Genomic DNA, 17,413 nt, shown 5'->3' on the forward strand with positions numbered 1-17,413 from the left:
ATACCCACCACCAGGTTCATTTAAATAAAAACTTAAAGAAAAAAAAGAAAAAAAAAGTAAAATAGGGATAGACATTAAAAAATCAACAAAAATAAAATGAAAATGAAAAAAAAATAAATAAACTTAATTGCTTCCTTAAAAGTCTTATCTCCAAATACAGTCACTTTGGGGATTAGGGCTTCAACACATCGGTTTCAGGGTGACACAATGGCGCTCATAGCAAGCACTTAAGGAAAATATAAGAGTAAATCTTCCTGACCTTGAATTAGACAAAGCCAAATTAGACATTACATCAAAAACCATAAGCAACTCAAGAAAACACAAGCTGGAATTTATCAAATTAATAACATTTGTGCTTCAAAGGATCTCTTCAAAAAACTTACAAGCAACCCGGAATATGATAGAAAGTATTGACAAATTACATATCTGATAAGGGACTTGTATCTATAATATATAAAGCATTCCACAGATCAATAATAAAAAGATAATCTAATTTTAAATAGGCAATGAATCTGAGTTGACATTTCTCCAAAGAAGATATTTAAATGGGCAGTAAGTACACAAAAACTGCTGAACATTATTAGTCACTAGGCAAATGCAGATCCCAATAATGACATACCACGTCACACCCCCTAGGATGGCTAAAATCAAAAAGACAGAAAACAACAGATGTTCCTGATGATATGGAGAAAATGGAATCGTCATACACTGTTGGTGGGAATGTAAAGTGGTGCAGCCACTTTGGAAAATAGTCTGGCAGTTCTCAAAAGGTTAAGCAGAATTACCATATGATCTAGCAATTTCACTCTTAGGTATATGCCCAAAAGAAATGAAACAGTATTCACTCAAAAGCTTGTGTAGATACATGGATGTTCATATCAGTATTATTTATAAGAGCCAAAAAGTGAAAACAACCTGAATGTCCCATCAACTGATAATTGGATAAATATGGTACATTCACAAAATGAAATATTCTTTAGCAATAGAAAAAATAGAAGCATCGATACATTCTACAACACGGATAAACCTTGAAAACATGCTAAGTGAAAGAACTCACACACAAAAGGCCCCAAGTTGTATGATTGTGTATATATGAACGTCTGGTAGGGCACATCTATGGAGACAAAGTAGATTAGCAATTGCTTAGGTGGAGGGAGAGGGAGAGAAAGTCTTGAAAGGAAATGGGGAATGACTGGTAATGGGTACAGGGTTTCTTTTAGGAGTGATGAAAATGTAAAATTGATTGTGGCCATGTGGGTGAATTATATGGCATATGAATTATATCTCAATAACATTTTTAAAAATGAAGGAGAGGGGCTTATTGATAGATGAGGACAAGTCAATATAAGTGGAGTAGAACACTGAGTTGGCCTCATTTCTGAGCTCTGCATGTTTTAGTATGCTTTAAATAGCACTGCCATCTTTGGCCTTACCCAGCTCTACTTCATTTCACTTCTGTGTATCCTCTGTTCTTCAAGTAATGTCATGGCTCCACAAAGGGGACAGGATGCAGAGATCCTGAATGTATGGTGTTGCCTCAAGAGACAGGTCCCTCTCCTGTGGTTAACAGGGTTGTTTAAGAGCATTCAATAAGTCATTATTGAATGAACATTTACTGTTCAATATTATTTAATACCATTCAAAGACTATGTGAGATACTTTTAGGGACTATAAATATAAATAAATGGTTCTTTCCTTCAAATTTAGGTATAGATTTATTTATAGTACAAAGTAAAAAGTAAGTTCATTACAGCAAGGAAAATAAAATTCTGTGAAACACAGAGAGAGGAATCAGTGACAGCATCACCAAGGAGATACAATTTGAGCTGGGCCTTGAAAGAACAGTTAGGATTTCAAGATTTGGATGAGGCAATTTAAACAATATCATGAACAAAGGGACAGATGATAAAAATGTGACTTTTGTATTGTGTAGTGGGGGCACCTGGGTGGTTCGGTGGGTTAAAGCCTCTGCCTTTGGCTCAGGTCATGAACCCAGGATCCTGGGATTGAGCCCCACATCGAGCTCTCTGCTCAATGGAGAGGCTGCTTCCTCCTCTCTCTCTCTCTCTGCCTGCCTCTCTGCCTACTTGTGATCTCTGTCTGTCAAATAAATAAATATATTGTATAGTGATTTGTTAGCTGTGACACAAGTCTGAGAGATGGACAAAACCATTTTCATACCCTCTGCCTTCTCTCTGTCTCTGAGCAAGCACTCTGGCACACAAAGGGGACAAGATAAAACTGTGAAGCTGATGTCCAATATTATATCTATCATCTCTTTTTCCTCTCTCTAGCAAAGATGTTAAGGTCATTACTGCTACAAGAAAGACACATTGCTAATGCAACTGCCCTGTGCTACAGTTGCTAGTTTTGACAGAGCCATGCATCAGGAGGAGTTTGTAGTCTAATGATGTGGATCATACAGTCCTTTTTGGCTCTAAAGTTAGAGATCAGGAGGAGTTTGTAGTCTAATGATATGGATCATACAGTCCTTTTTGACTCTAAAGTTAGAGTTCTGTGATCTAAAACATCTGTCAATAGATCAAAGATTTAAATGCAAAAAAAATGAAATTATAGGGGTGCCTGGATGGCTCAGTCAGTTAAAAGTCCAACTCTTAGTTTCAGCTCAGGTCATGATCTCATACATGGGTCATGGGATCGATCCCCGCATCAGGATCCATGTTCAGTGGGGAGTCTGCTTGAAGATTCTCTCCCTCTGCCCCTCCCCCACTCACTCTCTTTCAAATGAATAAATAAATTTTCTTAAAAAGAAATTATAGAAGTACCAGAAACAGTCATGGGATAAACCTTCTTAATTAAAGAGTCTAAGAATAAAGTAAGATAAAAACAAAGAAGCAAACCAGAAGAGACTATAAGGAACAAACTGTGGGTTGCTCGGGGGGTGGTGGGTGGGAGGATGGGATAATGGAATGATGGGTATTAAGGAGGGCACTTGATATAATGAATATAATGAGCATTGGTACTGAATATTATATTTAAGTGGTGAATCATTAAATCCTACCCCTGAAACTAATAACACACTGTATGTTAACTAACTTGAATTTAAATAAAATCTTAAGGAAAATAAATAAAAATTTCTGATAAGAAAAATATACTGTAAACAAAGTCAAAGTTCAAACTAGGAAAAATACTTGCAACAGATATGATGAATAAAAGGATAATTTCCTTAATATTCATCAGTATGTCAGTAACTTGAAAACCAGCAATTCCATGGAAATTGTGAAGGACACAACCAAACAGTTCATAGGAAAAGAAATGTGGATTGCTTATAAACATATAAAAAGACTCACAACCTGACCCACAATTAAAAGAACTACAAATTAAACTACAGAGGTTTTATTTCTCCTCCATTACAGTGGCAAAGATAAAAAATTTTTATTAAAGCCTGTGTTGACAAGGGCATAGGAAGTAGGTGGGCAGGGCTGAATGGTATGTAAACTGTGGAACTTCTTTGCATAATAACTTGGTGATGATTATTAACTTTAATATACACATGGTGAAGTATTTAGGGAGAAGTGTATTGATATTTGCAACTTTGTATCAAAAAAGATGGATTGATGGATAGATATATATGTGATAGAAAATTATACTAAAATGTTGATGCTTGAATCCAGATGATGTGCATACAGATGTTCACTGTAAAATTCTGTCATTTTTTCTGTTTGTTTGAAAATGTTCACAATACAATGTTGGGGAAAAATAATATGCATAAGTCTGTGACTCAGCGATTCTTCTAAGAATTTACCCTGGGGAAAAAAAGAATTTATCTTGATATACTGGTACATGTGCACAAAGATATACATACATATACATACATACATATACATATGTGTGTGTACATGTATACATACACATACATATGTATATATGTGTGTGCATATGTGTGTATACACACATATACATATATGTATGTGTATGTATGTATCTCATATATTCATATGTATCATATGTGTATTTATTCATATATATATATATATTCATTACAGCATTAGTTATAGTGATTTAGGTACAACCTAAATGTTTTCAATAGGGAAATGGTTATATAATTAGCCATTTAGTGAAATTCCATGTGGCCATTAAAAAAAATAAGGCAAATATCTTTAAAATTATTTCCAAGATATATATGAAAAAAGCAAAGTACAGTATAGTATATAGCTCCTTGATACTTTCTATATATGTGTAATATTTCTCTGAAAGGATACAGAGGAAACTGGTAAGAATGGTTTCTTTTTTTATGTAACAGGATTTTTATTAAGTATTACATAATTAAATAATCATTTAAATATTAAATTATGTGACGGGATCACTTCACATATCACACAAACATTACAAAATGTGAAAACACAGACTCTTTCTGCCTCCCTGGAAATCTTAGCATTTGGAATACCTCATGCAGCACTTCAATCTTTTAACATATAAATGGATCTCTTTTTTCAGGTCTATCAAAGTATAATTTACATACAATAAAATCTATCCATTTAAAATGTACATTTCAATGAGTTTTAACAAATGTTTAGTTAAACCTGTTCTGTCTTGTGTTGTTAATTTTAGCCATTCTGACTTCTTTCAGAGAAGAGATTTGGCAGGGGGAAACTGATGTGATTCTGGGTGGGAGAAAGACTTTCACTGTATGCTTATTGGTATTTCTTTATTGTGGGGGGGGACAGAAGAGGGGAGAGGAGTTTTGCTTTTGTTTTGTTTTGTTTGAGAGGATATCATTTTTAATGAAATGTATCATACTGTACATATTGGGAAGCAATAGATCATCTTGGTTAGGAACTCAGTCTCTGAAGTGAAACAGAAGTTGATAGTTGGGTCCTGGTTTCACTATTTATAGTTAAATGGTCTTAGGCAAATATTTAATCTCTCTAAGCCTCATGGAGAAAATAGAGGTACCCACTTCTTAGGGTTGATGTAAAAATTAAATTGATAATTCATGCAAAACACTCAGTTTGTAGGGTTTAACTATCTTGTATAGTTTACATTTAGAATAATTATCATTTTTTACTCCAAGAAGTAAAAAATCATAATCTTTTTCTACTTCTTGCTTAGTATTTAGACTCTTTCCATCTCTTTTTTGAAATATTTGTCTTTCTTCTTCCAGATACCTTAAGGCACATTATAAATTAATTCCCTGTAGAATTAGGAGTCTAAGATTTTCTGTGGAAACCTACAAATAATAGTTAAAATACTTCCATGTTTTAATATGCTGGTATCTCACATAATCAAAGACTAGCTTAGGTCTGACTTGTGGTTTTGCTTTTATGGTTTAGGAATCAAAGTGCCTCTCATTGTTCCATTACTTAAAAAGTAATGGGATCAGTTAGTTCCTGTGGCTGCCTATAAAGCCTGTAGTGATAATTGACCAGCTCTGTAAAATTACTGTCTTTTTTCCTCAGGACTTCATATCATCCACAGCCTAGATGAAGTCAATTTCATACAAAATCTTGTGTTTTACATTGAAGCTGCATATAAAACTGCTGTAAGTACTCATAATGGGAATTGACTTTAAACATATGATGTTTCTAAAAATGCTGAACAATCCATTCCTTCTCCTAATGCTGCCCCTTATAGTGAACCAATCTATAAGGCTTCTGGCAGAAATTGCCTTCAGCCTCATTCTTTGCTAAGCTCAGTGATCCTGTTTGCCTTCTCTCCAAAGAAGTTACAGAGAAAAAGTGTCAAGATGCCATGCTTGCACTCCTGTCAAATTCTGTAATATCTCATGTCATGTATTTGGGAATTTGGAACTAAATTGTGGTCTTATTTTAATGGTCTGTGGTCTTAAATAGGAGCAAGATGGCTAGGGAGTATAATGGGTCAATTAGCTACTTAGAAATAAAATGTAGTCATATGTTTAATATTATCTGTAGACATTGATTCAGTGCTTACTATACAAAAAATAGTTCCTTTTTCTCACAACTACTATATGAGATAGGTTTATATTAAATCATAATGTATTTAACATCTCTCTCAGGGATCAGTGCTCTTCAGTGCATACTGTTCGTTGTTTTGAAAATGCCTGTGTCACAAATAGTCCAGTTTTTTAGTCGTCTATTGTTTAATTTGTTTAGTTGTTTTTTAGCTATTTTAGATGGGAGGGTAAACTTGTGACCTGTCAGTTCATATTTGTTAGAACGATAAGTTTGCATAGACATATTTGATGCAAGAGGACAGTATTTGTTGACTGATCACTTTGCCTTCTGGTACCATAAGCCTGCTATGGTCCAGGGTACAGGTAAGTGTTCTCTCACCTCTCCATTGAAGCCAGGGGTTGTAGCAGTAGAATTAATGATATGTGCCTTCTTGTACTCTAATCTTGCTACACAGATTAGGGTAGAGCTGGGTTTGAGGACAAGTGAGGCTAGCCATGGGATAAATATGACTTACCTTCCAGAAGCTTCACTTTAACTCAGAGATTTGATATAAAAAGTAATTTAAGGTAAATATAGAAACAAATATAGGGGTGTGTGTGTGTGTGCATACACATCTATATTGCCAAATTCTGTTCAATGGGAGGGCCTAGAAGCAATGACACCACAGTGACAATGAGCACCAGTACCTAGGTCTTGGATTGTAACTATTCATTCTGTAACAAAAGAAATCAGGATTCCTTGTAAAAGTGGTTGTTTCTAGGGCTGGGGGGAGGAAAATACAAAATCAACGACAGTATCTTGTAGTGACAGAAAGTGAGGAAGTGTACAGAAAGAATGGGGCATGTCTAAAGGATGCAGGAGCCAACCTGGAAGAATTCCCAATGGCTAAAGCTGGAATAATTTGAGCAACAAAACAAATAACAATAGTATTTTATTATAACCCGGAGAATAACCTAAATATCTCTAAGTTCATACTGATATAAACAAGTGAATAAATGAATGAGGGAGAAAGAAAAGCTCTTTGTTAGAGAAGGATTGCAGTTAATGACTGTAGACATAATGAAGGAACTAAAAAACCACCACTGAAACTACTGTAATAATTGTTGCAAACAAGATTCACCAGGGGATGCTAAATTAGTGGGTAGATATTTGAGGAGATACAGGGTATTTGCACAGTTGTATCTTTCTCAAGATAGTTACTAATCATAAGGGGGATAATAATAGCAGTAGAACAGAGAAACCCCACAGACACCATCTTAACCACATGATTAAGGTTAACATCACCATAATAAGATATATCAATATCATGTACTCCCTTGATATGATACAGTGAGAAGGACTCAGCATAACATCTATAGAAATCTTGACAAAAAATGCACAATCTTTATCTAATGAAGAAAAAATATCAGGTGAACTTAAATTGAGAGAAATCTATACAATATCTGACCACTGATCTTCTGAAAGTGTCAAGGTCATGAAAGACAAGACTTGAGAAACTGTAACTGATTGGAAAAGACCATGGAGTTATGACAAATGTAGCATGATATTCTGGATTGGATCCTGGAACATAAAACAGCTATTAGTGGAAAAACTGGTGAAATCCTAACAAAGTTCATAATCTGGTTACTAGGATTATACTAATGTTAATTTCTTAGCTTTGATAAGTGTACTATGATTATGTCAAGTGTTAATGTTAGGGGAAGTATAGTGAAAGGTATATGGGAACTCATTGTAGTATTTCTGTAACTTCTCTGTAAATCTAAAGTTATTTCAATAAAATGTTTTTTTAAAGTAATAGAAAATGCTATCTTTATATTACCAAGGGGCCATATACAGCTATGGTTAAGAATTTACACTTTGGACAGAGAGTACTTGGACTCTAATCCTAGCTATGTCACTTATTAGCTGTGTGGCCTTGGGTGAGTCACTTAACCTCTCTTTGCACCTTAGTTTCATCATCTATAAAATATAAGGATTAAGGAAGATAGTGGTATAAAGTACATAGGTTAGTGTATGGTACATTGTCAATGCCAATCAAGAGTAAAATTAGAATAGATATTTAAGATGAAAACCTAGGGTGCTGCTTTCTAGACCCCCTGAGTTTCTGCCTTGAAAAATTTTGAGAAGTATTTCTCTACATGGACTGAGTTATAGTTCTTAAGCCTGATCAACTGTTGAGGAGTCTTCCAACTTATCAGAGGTGCCAACAGAATTTGAAGCTACTAGGAAAAGAGCTACAGGGGCAGCCAACTCATTGGTATCTCCCTATTGAGCATCATGGGTACACATATGTATGGCGAATTACTACTAGTGTGTCTTTTATTCAAGAGTTATGTGTCTAGTATGCATTTAGTAGTGATGACTTGCTAATGGTATGCTCATTATTTTATGCTAGGATTTTGGGATATGGGAACGTGGAGACAAAACCAACCAAGGGATCTCAGAATTGAATGCCAGTTCAGTTGGCATGGCAAAGGTAATTTTCCTTGCTTTGTTTGTACCAACTCTGGGGTAAGGAAATACACCTTTACCATAGATAAAGGCTTAACCTGAATTTGGATCATTATCAATTTGTTCTTTTAAGACACAGGAAAAATTCAGATTCTCCAATAGAACTATGGACATGTAGGGAAAAATTTATTTCATTAGCTCCATATTTGCGTATCCAACTGCTTTTGTAGCATACCTCTATTTACATATACCACAGAGATCTCCAAGAACATATTTTTTAAAAGATTTATTCATTTATTTGAGAGAGAGAGAGAAGTGAGTGCACATGCACATGGGGGCCGGGCAGAGGGAGAGAGGGAATCTCCAGCAGACTCCCCATTGAGTACAGAGCCCAAATCAGGGCTTGATCCCACGACCCCAAGATCATGACCTGAGCTGAAATCAGGAGTCAAGACACCTAACCAACTTTGCCACCCAGGCGCCCCAGAGAACATGTCTTAAACTAAACTCATCTTCTCTACCATTATAAAAACAAAAAGAGGCCATGCCCATACACTAGTTAACAAAACTTGATTATCAGGAAACATTCTGCCAATCCTGAACCCCCCCCCCCCACTCTCCTGCATCCCACACGTCATCATCATTATCATCATTACTAAATTTCCACTTCACTCCATCCTTTCCTTCCCATTGCCACTACCTTAATTTCAGCTCTTATTTTTGGAGACAACAAGAAGCAATAAAATAGAATAGCAGGAATAGGATCAAACATATCTATTATAATGTTAAATATGCATGACCTAATTGAAACTTCCCCTGCCGAAAGACACTGACTGATTCTAAAAAGATAATACACCCTTTGTTTATTGCAGCATTATTTATAATAGTCAGGATATGGAAGCAACCTAAGTGTCCACCTATAGATAAATGGATAAAGATCTCACACACACACACACACACACACACACACACCACATATAACACACATACACAATGCAATATTACCCAAATATAGAAAAAAATAAAATCTTGCCATTCATGACAACATGGATGGATGTAGAGGGTATTATGCTAACTTAAATAAAACAGAGAAAGAAATAGCATATGATTTCACTTATAGCTGGAATCTAAAAACCAAAACAGTTAAAAACACACAAGAAGAGCAACCTAAATTTCCAACAACTGTTAAATGGTTAAATAAGTGAGAGAATATTATGTTGAAATAAAGAATTTTCATAATATGGAGAAACATTTATGCTCTGATATTCTAACCACATTTTATATGAAACATGATCTCAACTATATTCAGATTTGCATAAAGGAAACTAATAGGAAAACTCAAAAATATTAACATTATTTTGGGTGATTTTTTTGCCTTCTCTATAATTTTTTATGTTTTCAAAATATTCTATAACAAGTATGTTTTACTTTTATAATTAGAAAAGTGAAAAATTAATAAACAAATTCTATTTAAAAAAAACTTCTGCCTCGATGACTAGTAACCTTCATCTTTAAGTCAATCATAGTATCTTTTGTCTTCAACATTTTTTTAATAATTTTTAAAAATTTTTTATAAACATATAATGTATTATTAACCGCAGGGGTACAAGTCTGTGAATCGCCAGGTTTACACACTTCACAGCACTCACCAAAGCACATACCCTCCCCAGTGTCCATAACCCCAACACCCTCTCCCTTCCTCCCTCCCTCCCCCCAGCAACCCTCAGTTTGTTTTGTGAGATTAAGAGTCTCTTATGGTTTGTCTCCCTCCCAATCGCATCTTGTTTCATTTTTTCTTTTCCTATCCCCCCAAACCCCCACACTGCATCTCCACTTCTTCATATCAAGGAGATCATATGATAGTTCTCTTTCTCTGATTAACTTATTTCGCTAAGCATTATACCTTCTAATTCCATCCACGTCGTCACAAATGCCAAGATTTCATTTCTTTTGATGGCTGCATAGCTTTTCATTGTATATATATACCACATCTTCTATATCCATTCATCTGTTGATGGACATCTAGGTTCTTTCCACAGTTTGGCTATTGTGGACATTGCTGTTATAAACATTCAGGTGCACATGCCCCTATAGATCACTTACATTTGTATCTCTAGGGTAAATACCCAATAGTGCAATTGCTGGGTATTAGGGTACCTCTATTTTCAACTTTCTAAGGAACCTCCATGCTGTTTTCCAGAGTGGTTGCACTAGCTTGCATTCCCACCAACACTGTAAGAGGGTTCCCCTTTCTCCGCATCCTCGCCAGCATCTGTCATTTCCTGACTTGTTAATTTTAGCCTTTCTGACTGGTGTGAGGTTGTATCTCATTGTGGTTTGGATTTGCATTTCCCTGATGCTGAGTGATGGGGAGCACTTTTTCATGTGTCTCTTGGCCATCTGGATGTCTTCTTTGCAGAAATGTCTATTCATGTCCTCTGCCCATTTCTTGATTGGATTATTTGTTCTTTGGGTGTTGAGTTTGATAACTTCTTTATAGATTCTGGACACTAGCCCTTTATCTGATATGTCGTTTGCAAATATCTTCTCCCATTCTGTCAGTTGTCTTTTGGTTTTGTTAACTGTTTCCTTTGCTGTGCAAAAGCTTTTGATCTTGATGAAATCCAAATAGTTCTTTTTGCCCTTGCTTCCCTTGCCTTTGGCGATGTTCCTAGGAAGACGTTGCTGCGGCTGAGGTTGAAGAGGTTGCTGCCTGTGTTTTCCTCAAGGATTTTGATGGATTCCTTTCTCACATTGAAGTCCTTCATCCATTTTGAGTCTATTTTCATGTGTGGTGTAAGGAAATGGTCCAATTTCATTTTTCTGCATGTGGGTGTCCAATTTTCCCAAAGCCATTTGTTGAAGAGGTTGTCTTTTTTCCATTGGACATTCCTTCCTGCTTTGTCGAAGATTAGTTGACCATAGAGTTGAGGGTCTATTTCTGGGCTCTCTATTCTGTTCCATTGATCTATGTGTCTGTTTTTGTGCCAGTACCATGCTGTCTTGATGATGACAACTTTGTAATAGAGCTTGAAGTCTGGAGTTGTGATGCCACCAACTTTTGCTTTCTTTTTCAATATTCCTCTGGCTATTTAAGGTCTTTTCTGGTTCCATATAAATTTTAGGATTATTTGTTCCATTTCTTTGAAAAAGATGGATGGGATTTTGATAGGGATTGCATTAAATGTGTAGATTGCTTTACGTAGCATAGATACTTTCACAATATTTGTTCTTCCAATCCATGAGCATGGAACATTTTTCCATTTCTTTGTGTCTTCCTCAATTTCTTTCTTGAGTACTTTGTAGTTTTCTGAGTATAGATTATTTGCCTCTTTGCTTAGGTTTATTCCTAGGTATATTATGGTTTTGGGTGCAGTTGTAAATGGGATTGACTCCTTAATTTCTCTTTCTTCTATCTTGTTGGTGGTGTAAAGAAATGCAAGTGATTTCTGTGCATTGATTTTATATCCTGACACTTTACTGAATTCCTGTACAAGTCTAACAGATTTGGAGTGGAGTCTTTTGGGTTTTCCACATATAGTATCATATCATCTGCAAAGAGTGATAGTTTGACTTCTTCTTTGCCAATTTGGATGCCTTTAATTTTTCTGTTGTCTGATTGCTGAGGCTAGGGCTTCTAGTACTATGTTGAATGGCAGTGGTGATAATGGACATCCGTGCCCTGTTCCCGACCTTAGTGGAAGAGCTTTCAGCTTTTCTCCATTGAGAATGATATTTGCGGTGGGTTTTTCATAGATGGCTTTGATGATATTGAGGTATGTGCACTCTATCCCTACACTTTGAAGAGTTTTGATCAGGAAGGGATGTTGTACTTTGTCAAATGATTTTTCAGCATCTATTGAGAGTATCATATGGTTCTTGTTCTTTCTTTTATTAAAGTATTGTATCACTTTGATTGATTTGCAGATGTTGGACCAACCTTTCAGCCCTAGAATAAATCCCACTTGGTCGTGGTGAATAATCCTTTTAATGTACTGTTGGATCCTATTGGCTAGTATTTTCGTGAGAATTTTCACATTTGTGTTCATCTAGGATATTGGTCTGTAATTCTCTTTTTTGATGGGATCCTTGTCTAGTTTTGGGATCAAGGTGATGCTGACCTCATAAAATGACTTTGGAAGTTTTCCTTCTATTTCTATTTTTTGGAACAGTGTCAGGAGAATAGGAATTGATTCTTCTTTAAATTTTGGTAGAATTCCGCTGGGAAGCCATCTGGCCCTGGGCTCTTGTTTGTTTGGAGATTTTTGATGACAGTTTCAATCTCCTTACCAGTGATGGGTCTGTTCAGATTTTCTATTTTTTCCTGGTTCAATTGTGGTAGTCTGTATGTCTCTAGGAATGCATCCATTTCTTCCAGATTGTCAAATTTGCTGGCGTATAGTTGCTCATAATATGTTCTTATAATTGTGTGTATTTCATTGGTGTTGGTTGTGATCTCTCCTCTTTCATTCATGATTTTATTTATTTGGGTCTTTTCTCTTTTCTTTTTGATAAGTCTGGCCATGGGGTAATCAATCTTATTAATTCTTTCAAAGAACCAGCTCCTAGTTTTGTTGATTTGTTCTATTGGGTTTTTTGTTTGTTTGTTTGTTTCTATTTCACTGATTTCTGCTCTGATCTTTATTGTTTCTCTTCTTCTACTGGGCTTGGGTTTTCTTTTCTGTTCTTTCACCAGGTCCTTTAGGTGTAGGGTTAGGTTGTATATTTGAGACCTTTCTTGTTTCTTGAGAAAGGCTTGTGTTGCTATATACTTTCCTCTGAGGACCGCCTTTGCTGTGTCCCACATATTTTGAACAACTGTGTTTTCATTATCATTTGTTTCCGTAAATTTTTTCAATTCTTCTTTAATTTCCTGGTTGGCCCATTCATTCTTTAGAAGGATGCTCTTTAGTCTCCATGTATTTGGGTTCTTTCTAAATTTTCTCTTGTGATTAAGTTCTAGCTTCAGAGCATTGTGGTCTGAAAATATGCAGGGAATGATCCCAATCTTTTGATACTGGTTGAAACCTGATTTATGGCCCAGGATGTGATCTATTCTGGAGAGTGTTCTATGTGCACTAGAGAAGAAGGTGTATTCTGTTGCTTTGGGATGAAATGTTCTGAATATATCTGTGATGTCCATCTGGTCCAGTGTGTCATTTAAGGACTTTACTTCCTTGTTGATCTTTTGCTTGGACGATCTGTCCATTTCATGTGAGGGGAGTGTTAAAGTCCCCTACTATTATTGTATTATTGTCGATGTGTTTCTTTGATTTTGTTATTAATTGGTTTATATAGTTGGCTGCTCCCATGTTAGGGGCATAGATATTTAAAATTGTTGGATTTTCTTGTTGGACAGTCCCTTTGAGTATGATATAGCATCCTTCCTCATCTCTTATTATAGTCTTTGGCTTAAAATATAATTGATCTTATATAAGGATTGCCACCCCAACTTTCTTTTGATGTCCATTAGCATGGTAAATTGTTTTCCACCCGCTCACTTTAAATCTGGACGTGTCTTTGGGTCTAAAATGAGGTTCTTGTAGACAGCATATTGATGGGTTTTGCTTTTTTTTTTCCATTCTGATGACCTATGTCTTTTGATTGGGGCATTTAGCCCATTAACATTCAGGGTAACTATTGAGAGATATGAATTTAGTGCCATTGTATTGCCTGTAAGGTGACTATTACTGTATATTGTCACTGCTCCTTTCTGGTCTACTACTTTTAGGCTCTTTCTTTGCTTAGAGGACCCCTTTCAATGTTTCCTGTAGAGTTCGTTTGGTGTTCACAAATTCTTTCAGTTTTTGTTTGCCCTGGAAGCTTTTTATCTTGCCTTCTATTTTCAATGATAGCATAGCTGGATATAGTATTCTGGGCTGCATGTTTTTCTCATTTAGTGCTCTAAATATATCATGCCAGTTCTTTCTGGCCTGCCAGGTCTCTGTGGATAATTCTGCTGCCAATCTAATATTTTTACCATTGTATATTACAGACTTCTTTTCCCGGGTTGCTTTCAGGATTTTCTCTTTGTCACTAAGACTTGTAAATTTTACTATTAGATGGTTGGGTGTGGACTTATTCGTATTGATTTTAAGGGGGCTTCTCTGTACTTCCTGGATTTTGATGCTTGTTCCCTTTACCATATTAGGGAAATTCTTTACAATAATTCTCTCCAGTATACCTTCTGCTCCCCTCTCTCCTTCTTCTTCTTCTGGAATCCCAATTATTCTAATGTTGTTTTATCTTATGGTATCACTTATCTCTCGAATTCTCCCCTCGTGGTCCAGTAGTTGTTTGTCTCTCTTTTGCTTAGCTTCTTTATTTTCTGTCATTTGGTCTTCTATATCACTAATTCTCTCTTCTGCCTCATTTATCCTAGCAGTATGAGCCTCCATTTTTTAATGCACCTCATTAATAGCTTTTTATATTTCAACTTGGTTAGATTTTAGTTCTTTTATTTCTCCAGAAGGGGCTTTTATTTCTCAGACAGGGTTTCTCTAATACCTCCCATGCCTTTTTCAAGTCCAGCTAGCACCTTGAGAATCATCATTCTGAACTCTACATCTGACATATTACCGATGTCCATATTGATTAGGCCCCTAGCCTTCAGTACTGCCTCTTGCTCTTTTTTTTGTGGTGAGTTTTTCTGCCTTGTCATTTTGTCAAGATAAGAATATATGAAGGAGCAAATAAAATACTAAAAGGGTGGCAAAGACCCCAGGAAAATGTGCTTTAACCAAATCAGAAGATACCCCAAATTGTGGGGGGAAGAAAGAGGGTAAAATGAAGTTCAGAAAAAAAAATTTTTAAAGAAAAAAACATAAATATATATGTGTGTATATATATATATATATACATAAAAATATAAAATAAAAAATATATATATATACACATAAAATATAAATATATATATTTATAATATATACACATATATATATTAGACTGATGATTAGTACAGGGTCACCCACTTAATTTGGGGAGTATTTTGGTCTCTTAGAAGAAACTTAGAAGAAACCCAAAATTTTAAAGAATGAAAACCATATATAAGAGTAAACACAATGAAGGGATGGAATATGAGTATAAAGATGAATTTTTTTTTAATTTCCTAAAAAGGAGTTGATAAGATAAGTTGGTTGGGAGAATAAAGAAAAAGTGGAGAGAATTTGCTCAGGCTGGAGACTAGAATAAAGCCCTGTGCTAGATTTAGGGTATATTTTGATCTAGTAGAAGTTGTACCCCAAATTTTTTTAGAAGAAAAAACCCTATGTATATACAAAAAATAAAGTTAGATACAATTAAGGATAAAATATGACTATAATAATGAAAATTCAAAAAAGATTTTTTTTATGAAAGGTATTGTTAGGATAAACTAGGTAAAAAACATTAAAAGAGGAAAGGATAAAAGTTAAAAAAAATTTAGCAGAAGAAAAAAAGTAAAATTAAAAAAAATTAACTTTATAAGACTGAAGAATCATGGGGAAAAATCCATGAATTCCATGCTTTGCTTTCTCCTCCTCTGGAATTCTGCTCTTCTCCTTGGTAAGTGAACTTGGTCTTGGCTGGATTTCTTGTTGATCTTCTGGGGGAGGGACCTGTTGTAAGTGCTTCTCAAGTGTCTTTGCCCGAGGTGGAATTGTAGCACCCTTACCAGGGGCCAGGCTAAATAATCCACTCAGGTTCGCTTTCAGGAGCTTTTGTTCCCTGAACACTTTCCATAGAGTTCCAGAGGACAGGATTGAAAATGTCGGCCTCCCAATCTCCGGCCCAGAGGAGCCAAGAGCTCAGGGCCCCACTCCTCAGTGTGCCCTCAGAGAAAAGCACTCAGTCACTCCCATCTCCCTGGCCTCCGGCTGTCCTCCAAGCTCACCCCAGCCTGTGAACAAGCTTCTCTGTCTCTGGCACACAGCCCTGCCTGGAGTCTCTGAACCCCACAGATCCCTGAGCTCTTCCAGGGGGATCTCCCCAGATCTTGTGGGGTCTCTGCTCACAGAGCAGTGGTCTATGCCACGGATCACGATAAGGTAACCCCCAGTTGAGAGCTCACGCCTCGGCTCCATCTCTATAGCCCACTTCCCCACTCTAATACCTGTGAGCTCTACGACACTCAGCCCTGATCCCTCTGTGACCCCGCAGGACCTGAGGCCATGCTCTCCCTACCTGGGCTTCACCCTGGATTAGCATCTGGAGCAATGGCCCTCAGTGGAGCAGACTTTTAAAAATCCTGATTTTGTGCTCCGTTGTTTTGCCGCTTGCTAGGATCCGGCCCCTCCCCGCTCAGTCTATCTTCCTGTCAACTTGGATTCACTTCTCCGTGGGTCCTACCTTTCACAAAATGGACAGTTTTCTGTTTCTAGAATTGCTGCTCTTCTTCTCTTCTATGTCCTGTTGGATTTGTAGGTGTTCACAATGGCTTGATAAGCTATCTAGCTGATCCCCTGCTACATGATGTCATCTCAGCCTGCTACTTCACCACCATCTTGACTTCTCTCCCCCAATCATGGTATCTTTTTAGGGTATTCACTTCTCTCTGCAAACTCAGTGATGTGCCGACAACTAATGGCTGTTGCATTTTAATATCTTATATCCGCACAACTTCTAGCATTTTTTATGTGCTGGTGTCATAATTGCAGCTGCCCTACCAAAAGAGTGGTTTACTGTGAATAAAATCTGTGCCTTATTCAAATTATTTTTAAAGTATGGTGCTTGGCTTGATAATGCTATAACTTTATCTATCTATGTTGTATCTTTTTTTTAATGCATTTTTAAAGAATTCAGCCACTGGAGAAAAAATAATAAAACAATAAGATTTTAAAAATAAAATAAAATGTGTATTTATTGAGATGTAATTGACATATAACATTGTTTAAGTTTGGAGTGTACAACATGTTGATTCAGTACATTTTTATTGCAAAATGATTACCACCAAAGTGTTAGGTAACACCTCTGTCACATCATATAATTATTGATGCTATTGTGAGTAGGATAGTTTTCTTTATTTCTTTCCCCAGATGTTTTTTTGTTGTTAATGTACAGAAATGCCACTGCTTTCTATATGTTGATTT

General features: G+C 36.1%; 1 protein-coding gene across 6 annotated transcripts in view; it reads left to right on the plus strand.

Moving 5' to 3' along the window:
- The window catches only part of PHKA1 (phosphorylase kinase regulatory subunit alpha 1), a 147,365-nt gene that overhangs the window by 25,096 nt on the left and 104,856 nt on the right, over window positions 1–17,413 (plus strand). For all 6 annotated transcript variants that reach the window (XM_082716133.1, XM_082716130.1, XM_082716131.1 and 3 more), the window contains exons 5-6: window positions 5,421–5,503; window positions 8,293–8,373. In XM_082716133.1, coding sequence (XP_082572259.1) covers window positions 5,421–5,503; window positions 8,293–8,373 — 164 coding nt within the window. The remainder of the gene's footprint in view (window positions 1–5,420; window positions 5,504–8,292; window positions 8,374–17,413) is intronic.

The sequence above is a fragment of the Mustela nivalis genome, assembly GCF_964662115.1.
Source record: "Mustela nivalis genome assembly, chromosome: X".
In the NCBI taxonomy this organism is placed as follows: Eukaryota; Metazoa; Chordata; class Mammalia; order Carnivora; family Mustelidae; genus Mustela; species Mustela nivalis.